This window comes from Oxyura jamaicensis, chromosome 11, assembly GCF_011077185.1.
Source record: "Oxyura jamaicensis isolate SHBP4307 breed ruddy duck chromosome 11, BPBGC_Ojam_1.0, whole genome shotgun sequence".
Taxonomy (NCBI): domain Eukaryota; kingdom Metazoa; phylum Chordata; class Aves; order Anseriformes; family Anatidae; genus Oxyura; species Oxyura jamaicensis.
In genome coordinates this window covers 6,516,488-6,542,415 of record NC_048903.1, presented here as the reverse complement: position 1 = coordinate 6,542,415, position 25,928 = coordinate 6,516,488, and the positions used below count along the sequence as shown (strand labels likewise).

Here is a 25,928-nt window from a genome sequence, read left to right as displayed (position 1 = left end):
ACCCTCCCCTCGGCATTAAATCACTTCAGGACACTAGACTAAAACAAATAGAAAACAGGCACTCTCGTTCTGGAACAAGGATTTCCTCACATGGAGATAATCAGCACCTATTCCGTGTATATGCAGATGATTATATGGTGCCTTTTTGTGACAAAATGTCTCTGTAAATCATCAGCACATGTCAAGACAATAAAAGATGATGAAGTTATGCTACCTGCAATCAAAAATTAGCGAGGGGAATGCTCGCAAATTATTTTGATAGGTCCCAAAAATATAATTTATTTTTCTTACTCTCACTAACAGAACACTACGCTGAGGGGAAATAAAAACTGAGGTGTAAAAACATCGACTGGACGGACACGCATCGCTAGGTTGCTGTGTTTTAATGGAGGTTTGCCTCACGAAAAAAACAGGCCTGTCTTTCACAGCACCACTGACCAGCAGCAGTGCCCTGCCCTCCCGCCTGGCACTGCAGGGACCTGTCCCCATCCCCTGGGCTGCACCCCTCACCTTCCAGCCTGGAAAGCGAGGATTTTTCTATTCAGCAGCATTTTCCTGCTCACTACCCTGCGTTCAAATACAAATTTTGTTCGCAGAAATCTCAGGGCAATCCAGTGGTTGTCAGCTGGCCAAAAACCGACCCTGCGACCCTGCGAGGAGTACAAAAACCTTCCTGGTTTTTGTACTTTGACGTTGGCATCCCAGGCAGTGTGTAACCGAGAGCACAGAGCAAGCAGCCCTGGCGATGCAGGAGAGCCGCATCCAGCTGGGGCAGAGGAGGATGCTCGGGGTGGGCGGCAGAGCCAGCCGCAGCCCCGTCTGCACGCTAGCCCTGGGCAATTCCCCTGGCCTTTCTTGGCTGGGCACAGCTTTAATTATGCCCAAAAAGGAGAACATAATGTGGACTCATTACCAACCAAATTAAGTAGCCAGGGAGGAACACGCACTCGTGGGAATGAGGATGGGATAATGCTGCACCAGAGCAGAAGCTAACCCCCCTGCCAGCTGAAATGGGAACTGGCTAAAAATGTCTTAGATGAGTGCGGAGGAAAAAGTGCTGGCAGCGTATTCGACTCTGGGAAGGGTGAGAACTCCTGATTTAAATACATATGGACATATTCTGCGCTCGCCCTCCCAAGATTTTATTTAATCTCCAGCAAAATCTGCGAGGCTTTTTGCTGCCCCCCTAAATCGGCTTAGCGTGCTGTGCAGGGTGCCTGCTGCTACCACCGGCCATGCACGAGGAGCCGTGCAACGGCAAGATACGCTGCGATTGCTCACACCAACGCTCCGTGCTTGTTCTTACTTTACAACAAGGAAAATCGAAATCAGGGTAGGCTCATGCCGTCCTCACCTCCATAAAATTCAAAAGGGAATGCAACAGTAACCTAGGGAGAACGGAGTATTTTGAGGGTGGGATTACAAAGCTCACACTACGAACTTTTATCTCAGAAATTGTCATGTTCTGTGGCGGGGTTCAGAGGCCTGTCTTCGGGGGAGTTTTGCACACTTCAGTCATTTAACTTTTTTAATCTTCCTACGTTTGGGAAGAGAGGGAAAAATACCCTGTCTGAAACTTTTAACGTTAAAAAACCCCACAACATTTTTGTCTAACGTAATTACTGACAGATTCCAATTGGAAAGCTGTTGCTTTTATTTTAATTTTATTAAAGGAGTGAACAAAGGCTACCCAAGGCACCACAATAAAATTACATTAACTGTAAAATTACATTATTAATTCTTTAATCTCACTTGAGGCCTCAAGCTGTTGCTATGTCCAATTACCCAGCTAACCACCTGTCAGAACTGCAAAGCGAGTTTAACATTACCTCCAGGACAGTGGTGTGCCCTGTGTTCAGTCAGGTCTGCCAGCGAATCGAAGTCCTGCTGACAGTTATCGCAGGTGTAAATTGACTCATCCTCCATGTCTTCATCTTCCTCATTTCTCTCTTCCTGGCTCGTCACGCTGTTCCTCTCTTCCAGGGCCCGGCTGTCCTTCGCGTCGCTCTCCAGCTCTCCTCCCAGGCCACCTGCCAACAGCAAGGATGCACGCGAAGGTTTAGAGGTCTGCCTGACGAACGACGCCGCGCTTATTGAGATACATTTAATTATAGCCGGTCTCGCGTTATTCCTGACACCTTTCATTATATTAATGTGGTTTTTATATCATGCGGTGCAACAATTCTCAACTGTATTCTCTGCTGCTTGGTGTGAATCCTGCAAACACTCCCTCAATCTCCTTCAGCGGGCAGAAATCTCTGACTCTCTGTCAGAAGAAGTCGTTAGTGTTTCATCACTTAACCAGGCTCTCAAAGCTTTAAAAATTGGCAAGATTAATTGCAGCCTGTACAGAACAGGCACGTCCTGAATTCTAATTCTCCGTGCTCTCCCCGCCACCACCGAGCCCCAGCGTGAGTGCCCACCACGCGACAGGCTCCAGCTGCAGAGCCCGAGGCCCACACGCCTCAGGACGCGCGGGGTGCCACCGAAGCGGCAGCTCGCCAGGCGGCACGCCCCGCTTCAGCCTCCTGTGACCAAACAATCCACCCGTTTCCAGGCGCAGGGTGTAAAAGGAGGCCGAGCCCTCTGGCAGCTCGGTGTCCGTTTCCCCTCCACCTCCCACAGCCCCGTCGTGCCCTCGGCTCCCGTTGACGTGCCGGCTGCCCTGGCCATGTTGGCTGAGCAGCTGAGGGGTCCTGTCCTACCACCAGCCACGCCGGCCTTGCGCCCTTCTGCCCGCCTCGCGAGCAATCCCGCCACCCGAGAGTGCCATGTGATTAGACACAGATGTGTTACAAGTCCTCCAGAAGAGCAAGAGGGGTCAGCAGGCCCCCACCACAGCAGCCCCCCGCGCTGAGCCCAGCCCCAGAGCGGCGCAGGGCCCCGGGGAGCGGTGCCCGAGCCGCGGCGCAGAGGGTGCCGCCTGGCTGCCGGCACTGGGGTTTCGCAGAGAGATGAACGGTTTCTAAAACTAGATCAGCGCCAAAAAGATTAAGGGCAACCAGTGCTGAGAACATGAAACAAAGCTCAGAAATAAGATTTATTAAAGCTGAAAACTGGTTACCACCAGCGCTGCAATTCAGATACGCGGCGCTAGCAGGGCTGTGCTGCCACGCTCCAGCCCAAGCACACATTTCATACCATCGCCTGCACTGCGCATGACAGCGTAAATCAAGTGGTGTAAAACGCTCTGCGGCTTTCCGTGGAGCACCCGTAACATGACGTACCCATCGCATTGCGATGGAAATATTAAAAATCAATGCCTGCCCGTGGTCTGCCACAGCATAGCAATTAACCGACGTGCACATTTTCAGGTTCTCCTGTTAAATTATACATACCTTTCTACTACAGCATGGCTAGTAAGAGCGAGGTGTAATGTTCATATTAACGAAGCAGATATGCCACTCTTAGAGCAGGAATGAATTTAAGGATTTGGCTATAAAAGTATCCCCACGCTCTCTGTGTCCTAAGTCTTGATCTGCACTGGGCTCATTCAGCAGAACGCTGTTCCCTGAGCCTCCTGCTTCCGAGCCTCTTCCTTTAATAGAAGCGTATTCTAGTTAGGGACAGGTCTGTTCTCCTTACACCACTACCCTGGCAAATAATGTCACGTTTAAAGCTTGGCTAGCTTCGCTTTACTGAACACCCACCTCGGTGCACACTCTGACCACTTCCATTCTGTCGTGTTTCCTTGGCACACCGCTTTACAATCTCATCCCAGTCTCGAATCACAAACATTACAGCTCAGGCAATTTTGTTAAAGCCTGTATGTCCTGCGGATTTGATAAACGTTCATAAATCAGAACGTCAGCTCTCCAGCTCTGTAAGACAGAAACCTATAAAATAGTGCAAGTCTATAAATCTGATCTGAGAACTGCCACCTGAATCCATGCCGCCTGCTGATGGAAGCCTCCGAAAAGCACTTCTGAACCGATTTAGCTACAACCTGAGGACGAAAGATTTTAGGCAACCTCGAGGAGGTTTAAGGGACCTTCACTAATATTTTCAGTAGAAATGCTGTCTTTTGACAGTTAACCTAAAGGCCGGCTGATCTGGTGAGCACACTGTGACAAATTCAGCCTTGGTTTGTCTCCAGAACTTCATGACTACACCAGGGATAAAGCTGTTCAACCGAGTCCAACAATAACAAATAATTTAACACACTGCTTTAGGAAAAATAAATTGTACAATGTGAGATAAGAAAATAAGATTCCCGACTGCAGAGCAAGATTCCAGAAACATTTTTTAATTCCCCACTGAATGGGAAATCTGATCCTCCAGGCAACTTTTCAAGTGTCATTACGTGACACCGTTGTATGTCAAGTAACACAACAGTGAAATCTTGCACATAAATTATTTAGCAAACGCAACATTGCTTTAAAATGAGATGTTTTCTGTTTTCAGTGCACTGAAGGAATCGTGCATGTTTGCCCCACCTCGGGGTTGCTGTCCTTGGAATAACACCGTCTGCAGATTCCTCTGCCACGCCGCACGCTCGGTGCTCGCCTTGGAGAAACCCCACGCTGCTGAGGAAAACCTGGGGTGTTTCTTGGCTTTTTGGCCCATGTCCCCACCAGGGCACCAGTGGCATGGCTGGCCCTGGGGACACGGTGGCTGGTTGCCCCGGGATCAAGCAGCAGCAAGTGCCAGGGCAGTGACGGGGACGGGTGGTCCTCAGACAGGGAGAGCTTCAGCCCCAGCTGCTCTGCAGTGAGCTCAGCGTCCCTGACCGGGGCGGCCACCCGGGAGCACTCCTCAGGAACAAATTCCTGAGGAGTTTTGCTGCAGCAAGGCACGAATTTAACCTGCAGTGTTCCTGCAGGCAAGAACTGTATGAGCATCCCGCCATGGTGCAGCCAGGTTCAGGGAGGAGAGCACACTGCCCTCGTGATGGTGAGTGCCCGGCCAGGGTGGGTGCCAGGGGCACCGGCACAGCCCCAGAAGTCTGTCACCACGGGAGGCCAACGCACCGCGACTGGCACCGTGCCTCTGGGCAAGCGGTCACTGGTTAGTCCTAGGTGGCAAAAAGGCCCTGCTCTCACAGAAGCATTATTAGTAATTTTAAAATGGACCTGCCGTCTCCAACGATTGCTCCAACGATTTCCTGAGTAAGACAAGACAGCTTGACAGATCAGCCTTGAAAGTACACCTCACCACTTGCCTTTGGGCTCTTCTTGCTTTTCTTTTCTTCTCTTTTCTTTTATTCCTGTAACGCAGTAAAGGGCCTGCAGGGCTTCACAGGAGATGAATGCGTTTACCCTGTGACCTAAACAGTCTGGCCAACAGTCAAGAATATGTTACTCTAATTGCCACTAAAGTTAATGCTAACAACTCTTGGTTTTTGGTAAGAGCCAACTTCTTCTCTAAAAGGTTACAATTTCATCAAGACGCATCAAGAAATGGGAGTGTCCCTGCCTGACCTGGTGGTCCAAGGAATGTGGCAAACTTGGCAAAGGCGGAGAAGAGAACTCCCGAGGGCTCGGCTAGAAGGTTAGTGTCAGTAGAAATGCCTTCCGAGCTCTGCTGTTACAGCAACAGCACGCTCTGGAAGCCAAGGTTTTGCAAACCGGCTGCGCGTCCCATGCTCACGCCAGGCCCCAAAGTCAAGAGCGAATTCCCATTCCTCCCCGGCCAGGCCTCGCTGCTCGGGGCCGAGCACGGCGGAGCGTGGCCGCGGGGAGCAGCGGCACCGGGGGGAGCGCGGGGCGGCCGCGGGCACCCTGCAGGCGACGCGCTGGCCACTGGGACGCGGAAACGTGCGGCGCCGTGCAACGCGTGGGCCTGGGAAATGAGAGTCAGAGCAAACCTCTGGGCTTATTTTTTCAGCTGTGGAATCCAATATGGACAGCTTAAACTTTCTGTTATCTGAGCACAATACAGGGCAAGCGAGCCTTTCTGTGCTTGTGTCGGTAATTTCTTTTTAAACCCAGAGACTTTTGAAAGCTGGGACTTTTTTAACCTAGGATTGTTCTTTGAAGCGCACTATCTAGCACGGGGTCACGCCTGGGCTCCACAGCTCTGGCTGCAGGGCTTCCTTCACACGTTGCTCCCTGCAGCAGGCACGCACAGGCGTGGTGCACGGCAGAGCTGTGGCCGTGCCAATGGTGCTCCCTGCCACGTGATGCCAGCCAGCAGCCGGCCGTGCGCACGTGCACGTCCCGAACCACAAGGCACCAGGAGGCGAGAGGAATGAGGCATCTCCTCACTCTGCCACCTGGTCCAAAGACAAAACCACCAAAGGCCTCACAAAGCGCTTTGGTACTTCCTAACCCTTTCCTAGAGACTCAGGACAGGAGATGAACTAAATCGTCCTTGAGGACACAGAAGCAAACTGCTGGAGGGATGGCGGAGCGGCAGCGCGGCAGCTCCCGGGGCTGGGCGCAGCCGGGCATGCCGTCCTGCTTGGGAAGGCAAGGGGAAAGGAAACTCCTCACTGGGAAGTGAGAACAAAAGGAACAAATGACTGAAAGGAAAAGCCTAATCTAAACGTTCGTTAGCGAGCATTTCACTTGGCGCCTAGTGCCAAATCGGTGGGGGGGGTCCCTACTTTCATGTGGTTTGTTGGCATTTTAGTGTTGTCTCTTGGACTGTAATGCAGCAGAGTCCAAACTTCTCTGTAATTTGTGGTCAAAGAAGAAGGAACAGAAGAAAAAAAAAAAAAAAAAAAAAAAAACTTGAACACTTCAGTAACAAAAATGCAAACAAACCTCAGCTGAAGCTCATTCCCATAGGATGAAGGCTTGGCTTTGCGGGGCACGCCAGGTCTGCGGCTCCTCAGCGTTTCCAGAACCACCTATTTTACACAGATAGGTCTCGAACCCAGGGCTGCCTGCGTGCTGCCTCTCAATAGGCCATGTGAGATGCTGCAACCGCTGCACCATGCCCATACCAGCAGCCAAAGCCCTGTTCCAGCATCCCAGGGCTGGGTACCAGAGGCTCGCTCTGCACACCGAGCGCTCACTGCACGCATCGCAAGCAAGCAGGTTCGGTGCTCTGCCACGCGGTGCAGCACAGCGCCAAAGCCCACGGGGAAAAACAGAGGAACATGGCTGAAAAACAAAGAGCCGGGAAGGGCAAAGCACGAAGTACCACGGGATGGCTGCGGGACAGGCAGCAAAGCACACGCAGGCTGCAGGGATCGTGCGAGGGGCTGCCTGCCCCCGGCAAGAGGGAGAGCGATCGCAGCACCAAAACCCCGTGTGATCCAGCACGTAGTTAATGGCGTTGGCCTCCTAAGACTTACAACTTAATAAAATTGATCTCGCCGCAGTACTGTAATGAAGAACAGTAGGATAAGGCTACCCTTGAACCATGAAAATTGTATATTGTTACCTCCTCGTGCCCTCCTAGGGCTCTGGCCGTTGCAGCCTCTCCAAGCTGTCATTTGTCTGGCGCTGATGGCAGACGGCACCGGCAGCAGGGCTGGGGGCTGCCCGCCTTTGTGGGAAGGCAAGAGGAGAACGAGGGCGCTGGTGACGACCCACAGGATCGAAATACAGGTTATGCTAAAATATACCAACTAAAATATACAGAAGTCAGAGACCTGGGAACGCGTGTTACCACGTTTCACAACAGAATTGTGTATGTATTGAAGTATGCAATAAAACCTGAACTTTTAAGTAGGTGCATAGCATCCCAGCATCTTTCTTCAGCTTAGCAGAGTCCCGCTGGTTCAGTAGGGTGCTGCACCTCCTGCTACATCCGTCTGGAAAGCAGCTGGATCCCAAGCGTCTGCCGTTACCTCCGTGCTGGGACAAAGCCTGGTGCTGCCAGCTCCCAGTTTCCGCCAGCGAAACCACGGCCCCCTGCTGCCCGGCACCCGCGCGGCTCCAGGCTCCCCACCAGCAGGGCTGTAGTGGGCGATCTGAGCTCAGGTCCAGCTGCACCAACCAGTGCAGCCATCCACCTCCAGGCGCTGACCCGGTGCCCAGCAGCTCTGCCCAGCAGCTGACTTCTAAGTCACGTTCGCTCCTGTACAGAAGCTCACCCTCCAAGCCCGGTTTTCGTGTATTTCAAGGCTTCCATAGTATCCTTTAGGCAACATGCTAGAGAAACCTTTTATTAAATGCTGCTAATTTTTTTATTGATCAAACTGTGAGTCATTTCATTTTCCATTATAGCAGAAATCTCCTATAGGAGCATTCAGATTAAGTTTCTTTATTCTGTCTCTAGTAGCATGTCACTTTTAATCAGTTTTTAGTTTCATTATTGCTTAAAAATTAGAAAGCCGTTTCTCTGTTCTTTATTGCTTTGTTAAGTTTAGTTACTGAAGGGTTATTAAACTTGGAATATATACAGACATGCGTAACATGCTAAATAAATTCCTCACTGTCTCTAACCAACTTTAACATTAGCTTTTTTTTATAATTTTTAGGTTTATTTTCAGTGAAAGACTGCTTGTAATTATTACTCATGTTCTCCCCAAACACTTATGTTACTAAAGTGTGAAATGTCTTCTAACACAAAGACAGTTCTCTGGGAAGTAATTACAAAAATGCATTCAGGGGCAATAATTTTATATTAACTGTCAGCAGCATACATCTTCTGAAAAGGCACTTGTTATGAAGGAATTATTTGTGTGGAATGCGAATGCACCGAAGGTGAAGGAAAACTACAGAAACGCATTAAACTGAAACTCCAGCTCCCTCATCAAGGGCCGGTTTATGTTTAAATCGTTACCTCGCAGGCAACCCCACACCTTCCTGGGAGCCCATTACAAAGACAACCGCAATTTAGGCACCAATTGGACACCGTCTCCAGTTTTCAGTGTGGAACAATTCACATCCCCTTTTCAAGGAAATTTCTGAGCAGCTCATCAGAAAGATGCATCTGAAAATTATGGGCTTCTATTAACCTTTCACTGATGACACTAAAAATACTTGCTAATGATTTATGGATAGCAACGAAAGCAGCAGTCTCAAAACTGACCAGCACATTAAAAAGATATCTGTGCCTGTAACAGATGCAAGAAAAGATTTAATGAATATTTTATAGTAACTTTTAGCCTGTGGGCTAATCCTCAGGAAGGCCAAGTAATTCAGTGAAATTAGAAAAAAGTGAAAACCAGCAATAATGATTAAGCATCACATAATTTTAAAAGTGTTAAAAAATAGTCAGATAAGGAGCTAAATACATAAAAAACAAGCAAACGATAAAATTTTCTCTTAATCGTACCTGCAGGTAATGTGTCAGCCTTTGCAGTGCTTTTACTAAAATGATTTAGATGTCACTATGCTACGCGACAAATGCATTTATACACCGAAAAGCGGACAAGCAGCTAAGTTATTATTATTTATTTGCATGCGAGTAGCAGTGGGATTGTGCTTTATAGTGTTAACAGCACATAGTGTTTATCAGCTCTTCAGTGTTTGGCAACTGGTTTAACATTATAAATGTGGGATGTAAATACTTCCCTGCCACAAAAAGCATTGTAAGTGAATTTTAAAGAATGCAACGAGAGGAAGAGAGCCGAGCAGCCCGTGCTGTGCCAAATGTTTAATTACTGAAATAGCATCCGACTCCGGGACGCTACCGGATTATTGATCCCAGTCCCTGCACACAGCTGTGCGCAGGCACTCTGCAAACTTCAGGGTGGGGAATTTCTTCCAAGCGCCTTGCGGAGCGTTATTAAGGCAAAAACTCGGGGTGCTGGGAAGGGGCATCCCCCGTCCCACCACGCCCTGGTTCTGCTCGATCTGCTCCGAGATTCCCTGTCCCAAAACGCCACGCGGAGCAGGCAGCGGCACCACCGCCTTCTCACAGCATCAAGGCCTCGCCCTCCGTCCGACGTCAAGCAGCAATCTGCTTTGCATGCAGAGGTCTACAAAGCAAATACTGCGTTCACACATAGCTCTCCAAACTTCTTGCCTATCGTCTGCAGAAAACTCTCACCCTACTGAAGGCACGCAGCTGTCGTGCCACGGATGGTCTGCATCTGCACGCAGGACATCGTCCACTCCCAGAGTCGTCAGATGCATCTGAACAGGAGTAACTTCCATCCCCAGCTCAGCTAATGAGGTTCAAATCAAAACTGATCTAAAATTAATGTATATGCATGAGGAAATTAGTGTGCAGCAAGTATTAACTTCAAAGGAAAGTGCACTTCATGAAAATGTGCTTAACTCTTTGGGATGCAACCTTTAGATAGCACCATCGTAATACAGCCAAACCCGAGCAGGTTTTCAGCACAAAAGCAGCACGTACCTTTTATTTACCTGCATGCATGTTTTAATAGTGAAGTCAGCTTCAATATTGTTCGCGTCTCTACTGAAAACAAGTGTCCTGTTTGCAGCAGCTCCTGCTCCCACTTAACACAGGACATCTCCATCACCCTGCATCTCCCAGCCACGCAGCCATGACAAAGCCTTTTGTAACCTGAAGGTGAAGCCACGGATCTGTAAATCTTAAACGTACAGCTCCCTGAACAGACAGAAAATTTGGAAGGCTAAACAAAATTCACATGTGGCTTGTTATTGCAGCTGCATATCATACCTAATGGGAAAAAAAATACTGGAGTATTGGCTGGTTCTGCTCAGAATAGCAGCTGCTGGAACTGCTGACCCCAACAAACCTGCTGATTTTTCAGGAGAGAAAAATTACAGAAGAGGTAATTACTGTAAGTGACAAACGTGACTGTGTACATCAGCATCTGAATCCCCTAGCCTAACTCTACACTTAGGTTCCTTTATTTTTCCCCAGGACGGACCAGACCTGTGAGCTGCCCCTCCCGCACACATGGCCCAGCCACCAGGGACCCGCTCCTCGGGGCACAGCGCCCTTGGGGGTGCAGGCACCGGTGCTGGGTGGCAGCAGGGGAGCCCAGCCAGCCCCCCCACAAAGCATTCCCAGTGCCAAAGCACACTTTCCCTTTTCCCATGCTTAAGATACAGACTGGTGTAAAAAAAAATCCTGAAGGGGAACGCCTTTCATAACCTACAGGATCCTACATAGACTCACAGAATCATTTAGGTTGGAAAAGACCTCTACGATCATCTGGTCCAACCTTTAACCCAGCACTGCCAAGAGCATCCATATCCACAGCTTCATTTTTTCATCTTTATTTCTGTAAAAAACTAACAAACACCGTGACAGAATGACAGAGCTGCAGCACTCGGCCTGCTGCCAGCCACCCAGGGATGTAATCCATGCAAAGGGAAAAGAAAAGGTGGAGCTACAGAGAGAAAAACACACTGGTGCAGGAAGAAAAACACACTTTGGTGAGTTACCCTGCCTGGAAGTCCTCAAAAGTCCAGGAATAAAGACCTGGCAGGTTTCTGTGGTCAGGAGTCAGCTTCCTCTGGAAGGCTCCTGCTTGCGTGCGGGATCCAGGGGCTGGGCCAGAGCCATCACCCAGCTGTGGTCAGATCAGATCCCAGACCACGGCGTGGAGAAAAATGCTCGCTGACTTTCCACAAATCTGTTTTGCAGCCTGAGTCATTTAGGAGCCAAATACCCACTGACCAGCAATGGACTGTAGCAAAAAAAACAACAACATGAAATTGGAAATCAATGCGAGGTGGGCACCCACGTGCCTGACCAGCTCCAGGACAGTAGGACGGCCAGCTTTCGGAAACATTTTGGAACTGTTACCCAGAGCCTCCTTACACCTGCGCGTCTGCACGGCCACGTCGGGCTGGGCACGGTGTCCTGACGCTGGCACGCAGACCGCGCGAGGAGCTCCGCTCCCCTCTTTTAACATTCATCGACTTACTCAGCAAGGTTTCGATGTCAGCCGGAAAGGCACCCTGTGCAGCCGCGCTGTGTGCCACTGGGCCGGGCGGCCAACAGGCGGCTGAGCCAGCCGAGAAGCCTTGCAGCGGGCCAGAAGCACTGCCGGCCCCACGGCCAGCCTCTGCTCCACAACCACGTGCCTCTGCCACCAGGCAGAGGGGCCTGGGAGGTTTCCTGCCCTTTGCTCCTCCTCTCCTCCTGGTTTGGGAGCGGCGTGGGATGCCGGGCGGTGGGCTCAGCGGCAGCCCAGTTTGTGCTTAACGCGGGTTCACGTGCAAAAATTAAGTGTACCGCAAGTTCCCCTTCTAATTTCTTTCTTAATGCACAACTCCAAAGTCCTACACGTTTCACTTGACAAAGCCATTAATTCAGTAATTTCACGTAATTAAATCGAGCAAAGTAGAGTATTTAAATTTGAGCTAAGTGAAATATACTTCTGTGCGGCTCATGCTGTTAGAGTTGTGCTGCACGCTATTCTGCTGCTGCTCATTTATTAATTTGGGATCGGCTGAAACGTGACACCGCGTAATAAGGAACGCGCCGGCTTCTATAAAATCATAAAGAAAAGAAAATAAAGGGACCTCAGAGAGGCTAGTGAGCCTGGCGCCAAATGAGGCACTCACCCCTGTGGAGGAGCCCTCGGCTGAGCAGCGGGATCCCACACCGGCTGCAAGCTGCCCCACGCTCGTGCCCTCCCAGCGATGACTGCCTTCTGACTTTCCTGCCCTTTGTCCACTGGTGCTTTCTGCTTCTCAAGCTCCTTCCCAACAACCTGAACTTGGCCCCTCTGGAGGTGCCACAAGCTCCCCCGCCTCCCCCGGGCCTCGAGGGACACCTGGGACAGGTGACGCTCAGCAGCCAGAGCCAACCGTGACCCTCTGCCACTACGGAGAAGGAGGGAGGGCAGGTTGCTGCGGCTGTAATTAAGGCTGTGAAGAGTTGAGTTGGAGAGAAATTAGATTTATTTACATGCTGCTCTGTTGCTGATGAAGCACCAGCTATTTGGGAGAACTTCTAATTAACCCTAATTTAGTTGATATGCTCTTTAGCAGCCCCGTTCCCTCTGTACTTTGCACTAGGTGAAAAGCGGTAACAACAACAAATTAACCATTTTAAGGAGGAACATTTCTTCGCAGGGGCCCAGCCCCAGTTTTGCTCCTGAAGGTGTTGAATTTGCATTTTAGTTGCTGACAGCTAAAAAAAAAAAAAAGAAGACGTGAGAACTTCATCCTACAAAGCTGCTTCTCCTCCAGCGAGAGGCGACGCCCCGGGGTTCTGCCCCCTCCCCACCTCCCCGCACACCAAGCACCCCCCGGGCGCTCCTGCAGAGCCTGCCCCGAGGGCCCTGTGCCCCGCTCCCACAGCCTCCCAGCTACGGCACAGGCTTTCTGTTTATTTTATTTTATTGATCCTCCCACCCGATTTACAGCCAATGCAGCTAGGAGCCTGTTTTTCGAGAGCTTTGCTTCCGACGTTCTCGGCCAATTACGCAGTCTGGCCACAGCCTTCATTAACCAGCTCTGTTTGGAAATATGTCATTACACTATCAAGCTAAAAATCTCTTAACTCCTCTGATGTGTTTTCTCACTTAATAGTTCGCTGATGGCTCTGCAACACTTCCAGTACTTGCGGTGTATCTGTGGTTTTCTTTGCAAATCAAAAAGATATTTAAAGTACAACAGGTTTACAACCTGGATATATAAAACAGCCTTAAGAATTCACCAGTTTTTATAAACTATTTTGGAGGAACAGCAACACCAATTCTTATTTCAATTTCACACACGGAACGCCGTAACTGCCAAGCCCCACATATCATCTGCTTAGATGTCTTTTTGGAAGTAAGGGTGGAAAATGGAACGTAATTTAATTCTGCTATACAGAAGCATCTGTACTTGCTTGTCAAAACACAAACCCGGAGATGCAAAGAGCATTTGCAGAGGTGATATTCCTCATGTCTCCAACACTGCAGCTGTCTGAACACACAATATATAAAGAAAAAAAATGAGGAAAAAATGTGGGTATCTGCAACATCCTTCCAGAAGATGTTTTACCAACCCAGCTATTAGCTAACCTGCAAAAGATATCAGCCTAAAATTCACCTTTTTCAGAAAAAAAAAAAAAAAAAAAAAGCACAACCCTTTTTTTCATGAGATTTTAGACCAAATGCTGCTCTCGGCTACACCTGCTTAACCCCGCCGATTCTGTATACGCTTTCTGGATGCTGCTGTGGAAATCTGGCAATAAATGTATTTTGGTTAATAGGATCAAGGCAGAGGAGCCAACCGGCTTTTTACACAGAACACCTCTCATTCGTTTAACAGAATAAATGGTCATCTGGACTTGTGTCCTAAACACCACCAACCCGACATGAAGCACTCCCCAAAGTTTAAATCCGTTTTTCAGTTTCTGTGCGGCGCACGTCTCAGTGGCAGTACTGCAAACCCTCCATGCTTCTACAGTATGACCCACCCGAGTGAACCAACAACGCCAAACCCAGGTCTTCCCCATCGCTGCTGAAGGAGCCATGACGGCCGACCAACGCTTTGTTTTTTAATATTAATTTTCAAAATTACTCAGAGGAGAAGTTCAGAACAACGTCTTCAAAATTGCCCATCTGAGACGACTTCAGGGCTTTCAAGGGAACTCCACAGCAGCAAAGAAGGAGATGACCCTTTGCTGCTCCACTCGCTATCCCCTTGATGTGCCTGCGAGAAAGGCTCGTAGCCCTTCTTGGGGGAAGGCTAATTCAGGTCTGGGTAGCACATTTCTTTTAACAAAATCCGTAAGTGAAATCAAGTAAAGACAAAATTCATCAGCCTGTCAAAACGACACATTTATGAACCGCGAAAAGGTCTGATTTAAGTCTTTGGGTATGAAACTGGTCCCTGCTTTTCTTTCTGTGAATGGCAACACCCACTTGTATTCACTTTTCTGACAAAAGCGGGGCAGGGGAATTTGGTATCGCTTGAACGAAGAGCTGCCCACAGGCGCGATCCGAGCCGAACACCGCCGCTAAGCGCCCGTCACACGGCCACCAGCCCCCGGCTCCCAGCCCCTTCGCAGTCACACGAGGAGTGGGGAGCGCCGCCGCTCGCCCCCCTCCGCCCCAAGCGCACGCTCCTGCTGGAGGCGCACGCACCAGATGAAGATAAAACACACGCGGCCGCAGCAACAAATCTGAATTTGAGGCCATTGTCAGAGGGCTTTTTTCTGCCAAGCTGCTTCAGTCGAGTCCCAGCTCGTTGCGCACACGCACGCTGACAGATCGCGCCTGCCCATGGTATTTCTATCAAATGGAAAATTTGCTCTAGTTTGGCTCAAACAACAGCCAGAGCCCTAAAACATACACAGGCTGCGCAGAGAGCCTCGCTGTGCCGGTGGCTTTCTTTATCCGAATGAAAGCTCCCAGCTGAGAGGGAAGAAATTTGCCTACAGGGTCCCTCCATTTTGTGCTAGCAAATAACTGGCTGAAGAGCCGCTGCGGCTTTCAGCTCGGAGGTGTTTGGGGGGGAAGCACGGGGTGAAGCGCGACATGAAATCCCATCACCCCACCACAAGGGTAAGTGCTATTAAATGTCTGCTGTAGGTTTTTTGTTTGTTTGTTTGTTTCCTTTTTGGAGCTTGGAAGAGTTTACTGGGAGAAATCTAACAGCAGAGTCACAACCTCACAACTAGGATGCTACAGATTAAGAAAATAAATGTGCTTTCTTCAGTTATGATGATGCAATAAGCATCTCAGCCCCCAAAAGCACCTTTCGTGTTTTAAACATAAAAGTAAAGCTTGCACATCATTTTACCTGAGCAATACAAACTTCTCCCCTCTGCAGGGGCACAAGAGCTCCAAGCTGCACCTCTTCACCCAGCTGCAGAGCCGTAGGTGCTTCTCCCAGCTGCCGTGCCGAGGAGCAGCAGTGAAGGCGCACGCTTCCCGCACCTCGACAATTAAGTCAGGAAAGCACACTGCCCGGATCCACTGCAATCGCACCAAAGTTTCCAACAAAAGCAGTTATTTTCAGCCAAGTTGCCCTACCGCAGCTTGAATAGCAATAAGCTGGAGTTGCCCACCTTCGTCCGCCACAAAGTGCTGGTGTATCCTCGAGAAAACATCAAGCCGAACGCACACGTCTAATCCACGTGCTGCTGGTTAGCATTCGAGCAGCGCCGTCCTGCGCGCTTTATTTACGATTTTATTGCTAATTGACTTTCTCCTTCTGAAGGAGAAGCCCTTAGCAGGAGGCCTGCGGTCCTTGCCCCCTTACCCTGCACCCCAGCCTCATTACAGCCCCAGCACTGTTGCCAAAATGAGATATTTCCTCATTTTTGGTGCCGTGCCCTTGAAGGCATCTTATTAGAAGAGACCAGTTCTTAATTAACATTTTTGATCTCTAATCTATTACGCGTCCCTCTAATCCCACCCGGAGGAGCTTCTGGCCCACTTTGGCGGCGCGGGGTGGAGGCGAGGGGCTGGCGGGTGGCACCGGGGCTCCCGCCCAGCCCGGCAATGCCGCCGCAGGCTCCCGGCCAGCATCCGAGTCCAGCACTCGGTGCCTCGCCACTCTCGTGGCTGCGGCTGGACGTGGCCCCGTTCGCGGCGGCGCAGAACGGCCACAGCCTGCCCACGGCAGCCGGCTGCCAGCAGCCGCCCTGCTCTGCAGCCACCCAGCCGTGCTCCTAGTGCGGGATTCGGTGGGTTGCCAAGGCGCGCAGCACTACGAAGGGTGCAGCGTTAAGTCCCTGACATCACTTTACTCGCAAGTAATTACAGCAATTACAATGTGCTAACTGGCAATTAATGGCACGGGCTTCACAACTCACCAGAATTTTTTAAAGCAGGCTGCGGCCTGATGCAAATCATCTCTTTGGTGCTCCTGATTTGGAGCCTGTACTAGCTAAGGGCTAGGCATTAGCTCAGCAGATCTCGCAACAGAATTGTCCACGTGCCAGATAATTTAATTAGAGGCTTGATCTTGTCAGAGCTCTATGCAGCACAGACAGCGCTTCCAAGCAAAGCGCGCGGGTTTTCTCCTCTCTCTTTAGCATTTTCCGACTGCCTAATAATTTCTCCTAACGAATGCCAAAGCCATCCAACGGAGCGCGGAGGCCGGGCTGGTGACACAGGCGGGCACGCAGGGGCCCGGTCGCACCGGGATGAATTCAGGGGTCGGCAGAGCGCGGCGGGCCCCACACCTCTGCCACGCGCACAGCGCTCCGCAGGCAGCCGGGCGTCTTCACCGCTCGTGTCCAGGTGAGAGCCATCAGGCTGCTCCAATCTCATTACGAGCGCTGCCATGTAGCAGGTCTCTCAGCTGACTTTATCGACAACAAATAGCAGCTTTTGAGATGAACTCGCTTTGTTTGGACAGTGGCATCCTAATTCCTCATAGCCGGTCCTGAACAGGCTGCTTTGGGCACTAAATGACAGGAATGCAGACGTATCTTCCAATACGGGAGGTTTCAGGCTATATTAGCTTTAGAAATTCCTCTGTCCCCATGAGTCTTTGACCTTATTTTCCCATTCCTGCACACCCTTACACTACAGTAACCGTACCTATACTCTTGCTTTGTAATAAGCTTAACAGCTAAAGACAATTCAACCCAAAACACAGAGGCAGCGGTTGCTGAAACATTTCCAAGCAGGTCAGTGTTGAACAAGACCCACTAGAGGTCCCTTCCAACCCAAACGATTCTAGTCTCCTGTTCGGAACAAGCGAGGATTATTTGGGCACAGCACCAGGACCTTCACGCAGTCCTTCACGCAGAGTTCCGTACCAACGTCCTCACTCAGAGAGCAGCAGCGGAGTCTGTTTGTTCCCTGTGTTTTCCTTCTTTCACAGCCTTGTTTATAAAATCCCATTCTGATGACTGGCACAATTTCCTTTATTCTCAAGAAGAATGATTAGCGGGGATCCACCACTGCGGCATTATTTTTGTATTGATTTGTTCCCCTTTAAGCACAGGCCAGTGTAATATATTCTGGCGTCCCGTTTTACATTTATTCAGGCGGGGAGCTTTGAGCTACCAGTTACAGCTGCAACGTGTGAATTAGTCGAAGGAGTGCAGGAGCTGCAGCAAAAACCAAAGGGATCGTTCACCAGGAGACTTTCCTTCAGCCCTTCTGCTGCCTGCCTCCACAAAGGTAAAGCCCATCGCAGCCTCTTCTGCAGCTTCCCTCGCCCCTGCTGAAGCAGGATGGGATCTGTGGTGCCTTGGTCCTGCAGAAGCAGCTCCGAGCAAGTCCCAGAGCCGCAGCCCAGGCAGGATGACCCGCGGCACGGTGCATGACACAGAGGCAAGGCCGCATGGGCGTGGGGCGCTAGGAACGCTTTCTGCTCGGCTGGGAGGCTTAATTAGCATTTGTAAAGTGCCTCGAGATCCTACACTGAAGTGATTTACTGAAGTAAGCTCTAGAAAGCATGATTTGCCAGAGCATTCAGTCTGCATCTGTCGCCAAATCTGCAGGATATTAGCAAATCCAGAGTGTGGCAGAGCTGGATAAATCAGAAATGAGAAGGACTTACCAGGTGATCTTACCCATCCCTCTGCAACATCAGCCTGTTCCTCCAGTATATTTTCAAGCGCTTTGTCCAGTCCGGCTTGAAAATGACTGAAGTGATGGGAGATAATACCAGAGCCTATTAGATCTCACTACTGGGAAATGTTTCTTGATATTCAGCCCAGGATCTCCTTTGCTCTACTTTAGCCCATTACTGCTAGTTATGCCCCTGAGGGCTTTTGTAAACAACAGATATAATTTTCATCTGAAAACGCAGAAAATGTTCATCTGAGCACATCCCTTTGCGTGTGCAGCAAGAGGCGACAAGGCAGTGTCAGCGGAGGAGAGCCCAGGAAGGAAGAGGAGGAGCGGACAAGAAGGTGCCAGGCTGCACCCTGCAGCCTCCCGTGGGACGGTCACTCCTGCGGGGACCCAGAAGCGAGCCCAGGAGGGCCTTGGTCCCAAGCAGGACCCACCCGGGGTGCCCACGGGAATGTCACCCTGCCCTGGGGGCCCCGCTCAGCTCACAGGCCTCAGAGCTGAGCCCAAGGACCGTGCTGTCCATAAGCGGCCCCAACCACAGGCTCCTGCGGAGCACAGCGATGCCGAGGGCAGCTCTGCCGGCATCGCGCGGCCCAGCAGGGCTGAGGAAATCCAGCGCTCTGCAGATGTCCCCTGCAGTGCTTCAGGGGCCCAGCTTTCAGTACCGGGAAGCCCAGCAGCACTAGTGACGCACTAAGGTACACTGCACTAGCTCGGCTTTTCTGAGTGAAAGGGTGGGTGAGGGGCAGGGGGAGCACTCCGTAGCTCCCTTCCAGATAAGCTTGTCTTTCCTCCCCTCTTTTACCATGGAAATTAATTCTCCTCCTCTGTGCTATCGCTATAATTTTCCCAATTAACATTTTTAATAGTATTTTCTAGGAAATGCCGTAATACACAGGTGTGTGCTTCTAATTTAAATACCGCCGCCCGTGCTGTGTTCACATCTGAGGACCGCTCCTCCTTGCGGGAGGCTCCCTCCCAGCCAGGCCACCAGCACCTCCAGCCCCACGCCACCAGACGCCCCAGCAGATTCCTGGGGTGGCCATTCCCACACCAGCCAGGGGCTCTGCTGGGGGAGCTTTCGGTCCTGTCTCCTGCCCCTGATGCCGATGGGGCAGCGGGGACCCCATTGCTCCAGACGCCGCAGCACCCCTGCCACCAGCCGTCCCTGTTCCCACCGCCCGCTCCCAGGCAGCTCCCACCTGTGGGCGCAGGGCTGTGCCCTGAGCTGCAATCGACAGAGGGTCGATGGGGCTTATAATATAAGAAGAAATAACGTGAGTAATTGTGTTGGCTCCAACAATCCTACGCCTGCCTCAGATGCTGACCAAGCTCCCGTGACCACAGGAGCTGAGCATCACGTACTTCCCGTCACTTCGCCTTCTGCTTGAGGAAATGCTACAAAAACTACGTAATAAATAAGTATCGTAAGTCAGAGACTGAAGTTAAAAAAATAATTCCATTTAAAAGAGAATGTAAAACTTTTCCTGTTCTGAAAGGACATACAGCGCCACACCTAAAAACGAATGTTACCAAGGAAAACCAAAGCTCTGCTTGGCATAAACACGCTTAAACCTTAGAGCAATTTGCCCGGGGGTTAAGGTGACATCTTCTTGGGCAAGAGCATGGAAAAGCAGTGAGATTTAGGAACCAATGCATGTGAGCGGGTAAGTGTAGGCTTGAAAGCCTGAACCGGGAGGCCTCTCTTGGCGCTGGGGAGGCAGAGCCAAGCTGGGTGGGATGTCAGACATCCTGGCATCTCCGTGCGACGGGCGGGCTTGGCGCTGCCTCCCTAGCACAGCTCCAGAGGAGCTGCGGGCTTGTGGGGTAATGGATGCAGCCCCTCCACCGGGTCGCTGCGTGCGTCCTTCCCACTGTCACCATGTCCCCCAGGCAGGCCACAAGACAGCCACCGGCTCAAACTTCCCCAGGGAGGGAGGGGGCTGCGAGCTGCTGCAGCTTCGTCTCTACTTTGCATCTATTTGGGTTTTGGCTGATTGCACAGCAGATATTTAAAATTTTGAGAACCTCAGCCTAGCCTAGCTGGGCCACACGCTGCAGGTCCACGTGGAGGCAGGGATGTTGTTTTGAGAACCAACATAAGAAAATCCATCAGTCAAGATCAAACATTTCATAGCAGATTGACAAAAATACCAAAGCTACCAAAGTCTGTCATGTTCTTTGCTCACACGGTTCAAGGGTTTATTTCTTTGGAAACCCTCACACGCTGCAGTCAGAATGCTGTAGTATTGATTTACCGATGAGATCAGCTTTTAGAAGATGTCTGAGCTTGTAAAGGTGCTCAGGACAGGCGATTCCAGAGTACCTACAAGCAAATAGGTTTCTAATGCTCACCCAGTTGTTACTGACCTTCTCCATGTTTTGCAGAATTCCAGAATTTCATTCCGAGGTTGTCTGCCCGGCCTCGACCCCCCCGCCAGCCCACACCAGGGGTTTGGCAGGAGCAGAGAGCAGGGACAGCCCTGGGCACAGCAGGGACTAGGACCCACCGGGACGGTGGCCCCAGTGAGCACCAGGACAGCGACCCAGTGGGCACCAGGCCGTGCCCGGGGCAGTGGGAGAACGTCTGCAGGACACCAGCGGCTGCCTCGCCCCCACGTGGGCTCCGATGGCCCCCAGGCAGTGTAAAGGTGTTCCTCCGCTGGGGCACCAGGTGAAAGTCGAGATTTACATAGCTGGGAGACATCATGCAAAGCGGAAGAGCGGGGAGAGGAGTGACCGCAGCTTGGGGTTTTGTTTTGTTGTTTTTTTTTTTCAATTATTGTTTTTGTGGTTCGTTTCTGAAAAGCTGCTACTTCCCCTTTTTTCTTTAACTCCCCTCCCTTAAAAGAAAAAAAAAAAACTTTAAAAGCAACTGAAGAAAGCAACTAGAACTCTGCAGTAGCACCCTGGACAAAACAAGTACGTACGGGAACTCCTGCTGGCAAAACACCAAATGCCGCGTCCTGAAACGTTTCTCCCCGGGCTGCGCCTTACTAACACGTCCCCCGCGTGTGGGGACTGCAGCAAGTGGTGAGGTGGGGACAGGGGGCCTGGAGCTGACTGGGGTAACAGCCGGTCCTTGTAGTCTGGGATGCCAGGAGTATTATGCCGGCACAACACTCATGTCGCGTGCTCGCTCACCACCTCCCGGCGCTTGTGCTACGAGGTGCCCTCGCGCACCCAGGAGCAGCAGTGCCACTTGCCCCCAGCGCCTGCTGCAGGTCACCGCCCCTGCTCCCCAGCCCCTTTCTCGATTGGTATCGCAGCCCGTAGCTGCATGCAGAGATACATCCAGTTACCTCCAGAACAGGAAAAAATAAAATTCAGGCTTTTAGGTCTGCGGGATCCCAAAGAGAATGCAGAATCTGCTCTGCGTGCCCCAGACAATTTGGATGAGCTTCCCCAGGGCCCCACAGCCAGGCTAATGAGAAACTCCCCAGCAACCCCCATGTAAAATGCTTCCATAGGTCTTTAAAATGCCTTAAATTCTCTATATATTTAGTAAGACTTTTTACTTCTTTAAAATGTCCCTTGCTGCTCCTCAAGATAATGCTCTCGTGATGTATTGCAACAGCAACGCAGCGCTGCAAACAAGGGCCCAGCCAGGCAGACGCTGAGCTTTGTTTTCCTGGCTCCGAGGCAGCAGCGAGCCCCCGAGCAGGGCAGGGCTGAGCCGGGGGCCGGGGGGCTGCTGGGGGCAGCGGGGACCCCGCTGCGCTCCTCGGCCGGGACGGGAGCCGGCCCTGCCGCAGGCAGCGAGCGCTACTGGTGGGCTCTGCACCAGCAAGCTCGGTCCTCGGGGAGGGAGAGGAAAGGAAGAGCTTTTCTTCCCGCTGCATGAAGGAATAACGGTGACGAGAAGGGAAGAGGAAGGGCGCTTGCAGGATGCCCCTTGTACGCAGGGCTGGCACCGCGGGTGTTCTCCAGGGCAGGGGGCAATTGCGCCTCCTCGTGCACTCTGCCAACCCTTTGGGTCAGTGCATACAGCCCTTAAGTTGCCAACCCAAAAGGAAAAGAATCCTAAAATCATTCCTAGTTGCATTTGTAGTATTTAAATCCCACAGTGGCAGGTTCTCCCAGCACAAGGCTGATGTGCCCTGCCATGGCACACAGCACCTGATCCCTGGCACAACGCGCCCGAGGAGCATCTCCGCAGGCAGAGCTCCTTTGCCCCACAAATTCAGCCTTGCCTTACCAAGAAGGCTTCCAGCATAGCTTGTACTGGTTTGGTGAACAGAGCAAGCTAGAGCAGCAAAAGCATCTCCCCGGGGCTGCTCCTGAATGGCGTGGGGGCCTTAAAAGCAGAGCTACCGAGGGCACTACCTGGCGCGGCTCCCTTGCGCTGCCCCGTGCTCGCCCCCGCGGCTCACCCAGCGCCGGCAGCAGCCGAGCAGAGCCGCAGCACGGCTATTCAGAGGTCTCTTTGTGTGTGTTTGCACACACACAGAGATGTACAAACACACGCAGGAGAAGGAGGCAGAGAAGTATGTTAATTTGAAACATCTGGCAACTGTTTTGGAGTTAACAAGTCTGGTTTTTGGCCTTTTGTTTCATTTTTTTTTTCTGCTGGGGGGTTAAGCAGGGGAGGCCAGCTTGTCATTTGGGGCTGGGGAAGGAAGGGGCATGAAAGGAGAAGTAGAAGCGTGTTTTTTCACCCGTTATTGAAGTTCAACATCACCCTACTGGAGCTAATGCAAACAGGAAGATCATAAAAGAGCATAATGAAAGTCTCGCAGGCTGGGGCCGGGGGCTGGTTTCAGTTACAGGCTGTAGCCGGGGAGGCACACCACACAAGAGCGAGGCTCCGCCGCACACCGCTACGCACCGCAGCTTGCGATGCTTTTTCTAGGTCGCTCCTCAGTCCCATTCCAGTCTGCAGCCTCTGCCCCGGGCCCTGTACTTAGAGGAGAGCACACCGTGCCTTTATATGCATGTCAGGCCGAAGCCTGTACCTACTGAACGCATTGAAAGGAAAACCCACCCGTTAGCACCCATTTTCTTTAAGCCACCATAAATCACACATCCAAAACATTCAAGGTGTCAGATGTAGGGTAAAATGAGAGCTATAATTATGGCAGTAAATGAAGAACATGTAGGAGACCCAATTATTTTGGGAAAAGCCTCTTACAGGCTTTGTCACCTAGAGCACAGTACCGCTACCATCCACAGATCCCAAATTAACTCCCGCTCTGCACAGAAGTGACTGATGCTACTGCTTCAAACCTCGGCCTGTGCTGAGCCAAACACACCCTGAGGCCGGCAACAGCACCATCCACCACGGGCACGAAGGGGCCCCAGGGGCACCACCAGGGCTTGTGGCAGGGTCAGCCCCCAAAGAACAGAGAACAAGAATCCCTCAAAGCAGCCCTGGCATGGGGAAGGATGTGCCCATGCCACGAGGCACCACGCTGAGGCAGCCCATGCCGTGCCAAGCAGCCAGATGCTGCCTCCAGTAGGAGAAGCCTCCTGAGAGCCCATCTCCCGGTGACTCCCAGCCGGCCCGTACGGAACAGGAAGGCAGCACCAACACTGATGCTCACGTTACTGCTTGGTTTTTGAGCGGCTTTCGCACCACTGCTGAGTCCTTCCGAGAACACCCTTACCTGTCCCAAGAGGAGGGCACAGCGGTGGCATTATTGTCTTGAGAGTCAAGAGCATCCTGAGAATCTCATAACCATTAAAGACATAACAGACAGTAAAACATCAGCACACATGGCACACAGGGACTGGGACGTGGCTAGTGACTTACCCCTAACTTTAAGTACAAATGGATCTGCCACGTACGTTTGCGTTATCAATACACATTACACAGCTACATACAAGCTTGTTTTATCCTGCTCCGTTCCCCGAGCCTCTCTTATTCATGTTTTCAGCGCAATACAGATGAGCACGTCCCAGACACATGTTTAAGTTCTCTTACTATCAAAGACACCATAAGCTGGTTCAAATGTTAAATCTTTCTGCCATGGCAATGTACCACTTTCATCCTCCAGCTCCGACAGTACTTTCCAATTTCCTCCGAGAGGAGAAACACACACATTCCAGTTGAGACTGAAGTTTAAAATTCCTATTAAAGCCGCTTTTATGTAATTAGATTGGAATGAATGTGCAACAGTGCCCATTGCAGAAAACTTCAAAGTGGTTATACTGGAGAAATCGCAACCCGCTTCAGTGTGCCCACAAGAAGGAGGAATGGCTCTCCAGAGGATAAGAGTATATTAGTCTCTGTATGTAATAGATTTTATTGACCATATGGAACTGATATAAAAATTGTGTTGCAGTGGGTAGTCTTGGATTTGAGACAGGAATGTGACATACAAAATACAGTTTCTGTAAAAAGCCTGGCAGCTTTCTGGCAGTTTTTGCAATCAGAAGAACCTAAAATATTTACCTGATTGAGTCACTGATGAGTCCCAGTTCAAAGCAAAATCCGAAGATTCGCCCTCTTCAACTGAAAAAGAACAGAAACACATTGTGATTGCTAAAACAAACCAACTGGAAAGCAAAACCATCAGAAAACTAGGTCCACTATGACATTAAGTGTTCTACCAGACTTCTGCACCAGTGAAAGGGAACTTACTGCTTTCCATAAAATAATTCATAAGGCGGAAATTTAGTAGAGTTTTTCCCAATGTTTTAACCTAACTATGGGATTTCTGCCTGCAGCGTCTTCCTGTGAATTTTCTGTGAAATTTTAATAGAGGTTTAAGTACCCCTAGCTGCTAAAGGTGCGTATTTGGAAGTTTGTACGTTCACAACTTACACGCACAAAATTACCATTGCGAACCTAGAGGTCATTGCTAAGATTCATGTAACACATCATCGTAAAGAACTGTCCTATGAAGGGAAAATTGCCCGACTTACGTAATTAACACAGTAACTATAGTTCTTCGTGTTCAGAATTGAAAGGAAAAATACTCTTATAACATGCAAGCGGTTTCTGTAATATGGCAGTCATAAATAAGTGCATTTAAGGCTTGATGATGTGAAAGCTGTCAGAGCCAGGTGCTCAGCACTCACAAGCGACGTGTATATAACCTGCCTGTTAGGAGTTATAAAATTTCATTTCACTCTTACAAATAACGAAGAGACCAGCTGACAACAGGCAGGCTAGCTGAGAGCTCAATCCTGCTGTTCCTGAAGTCAGTGGCAGCCTCACTGTTGCCAGACCATGTGTTTGAAAGTGGTAACTGCAGAAATTCTTCTTTTTAATCATGAAAGTTGATCACCTTCATCTGCCTGCTCTGTCACCACGACACCAAAAGAATTTAAATCACCGGTCTTTATTTCCTGATGAAAAGTATTTACTCCTTGCGCTAAACAACCTCTCACCTTTTATCTAAATACTGCTGGATATGAGTACAAGTCCTACATAATTCTGCAACTGAAATCAAAGCCATATTGCAAAGCCCCAAGCACAAGTGCTATTGAACAGGTGGGACGAGTATGCCCAGCCCTGGAACATGCTGCAATGATTATTTACATTGATTATTCACATTTGCATCACAACATTCTTGATTTTATGCTTCTTCTCTATCTTTTCTCTTCCTTTGAGGAATTCCAGCATCCTTTAAACTTGTCTATGGAGGCAGGTGTCACCGATGACATCAATGAGCCGTTAGGAACAGAGGAGATAGCTTACGCAGACAGTGCTTTGACA

At 50.4% G+C, this 25,928-nt stretch overlaps 1 protein-coding gene across 4 annotated transcripts in view; it reads right to left on the bottom strand.

Moving 5' to 3' along the window:
- ZNF423 (zinc finger protein 423) overlaps nt 1-25,928 on the bottom strand; it is a 211,916-nt gene that overhangs the window by 154,022 nt on the left and 31,966 nt on the right. For all 4 annotated transcript variants that reach the window (XM_035336783.1, XM_035336785.1, XM_035336782.1 and 1 more), the window contains exons 2-3: nt 24,660-24,719; nt 1,830-2,030 (exon numbers count right to left, since the gene is read on the bottom strand). In XM_035336783.1, coding sequence (XP_035192674.1) covers nt 1,830-2,030; nt 24,660-24,719 — 261 coding nt within the window. The remainder of the gene's footprint in view (nt 1-1,829; nt 2,031-24,659; nt 24,720-25,928) is intronic.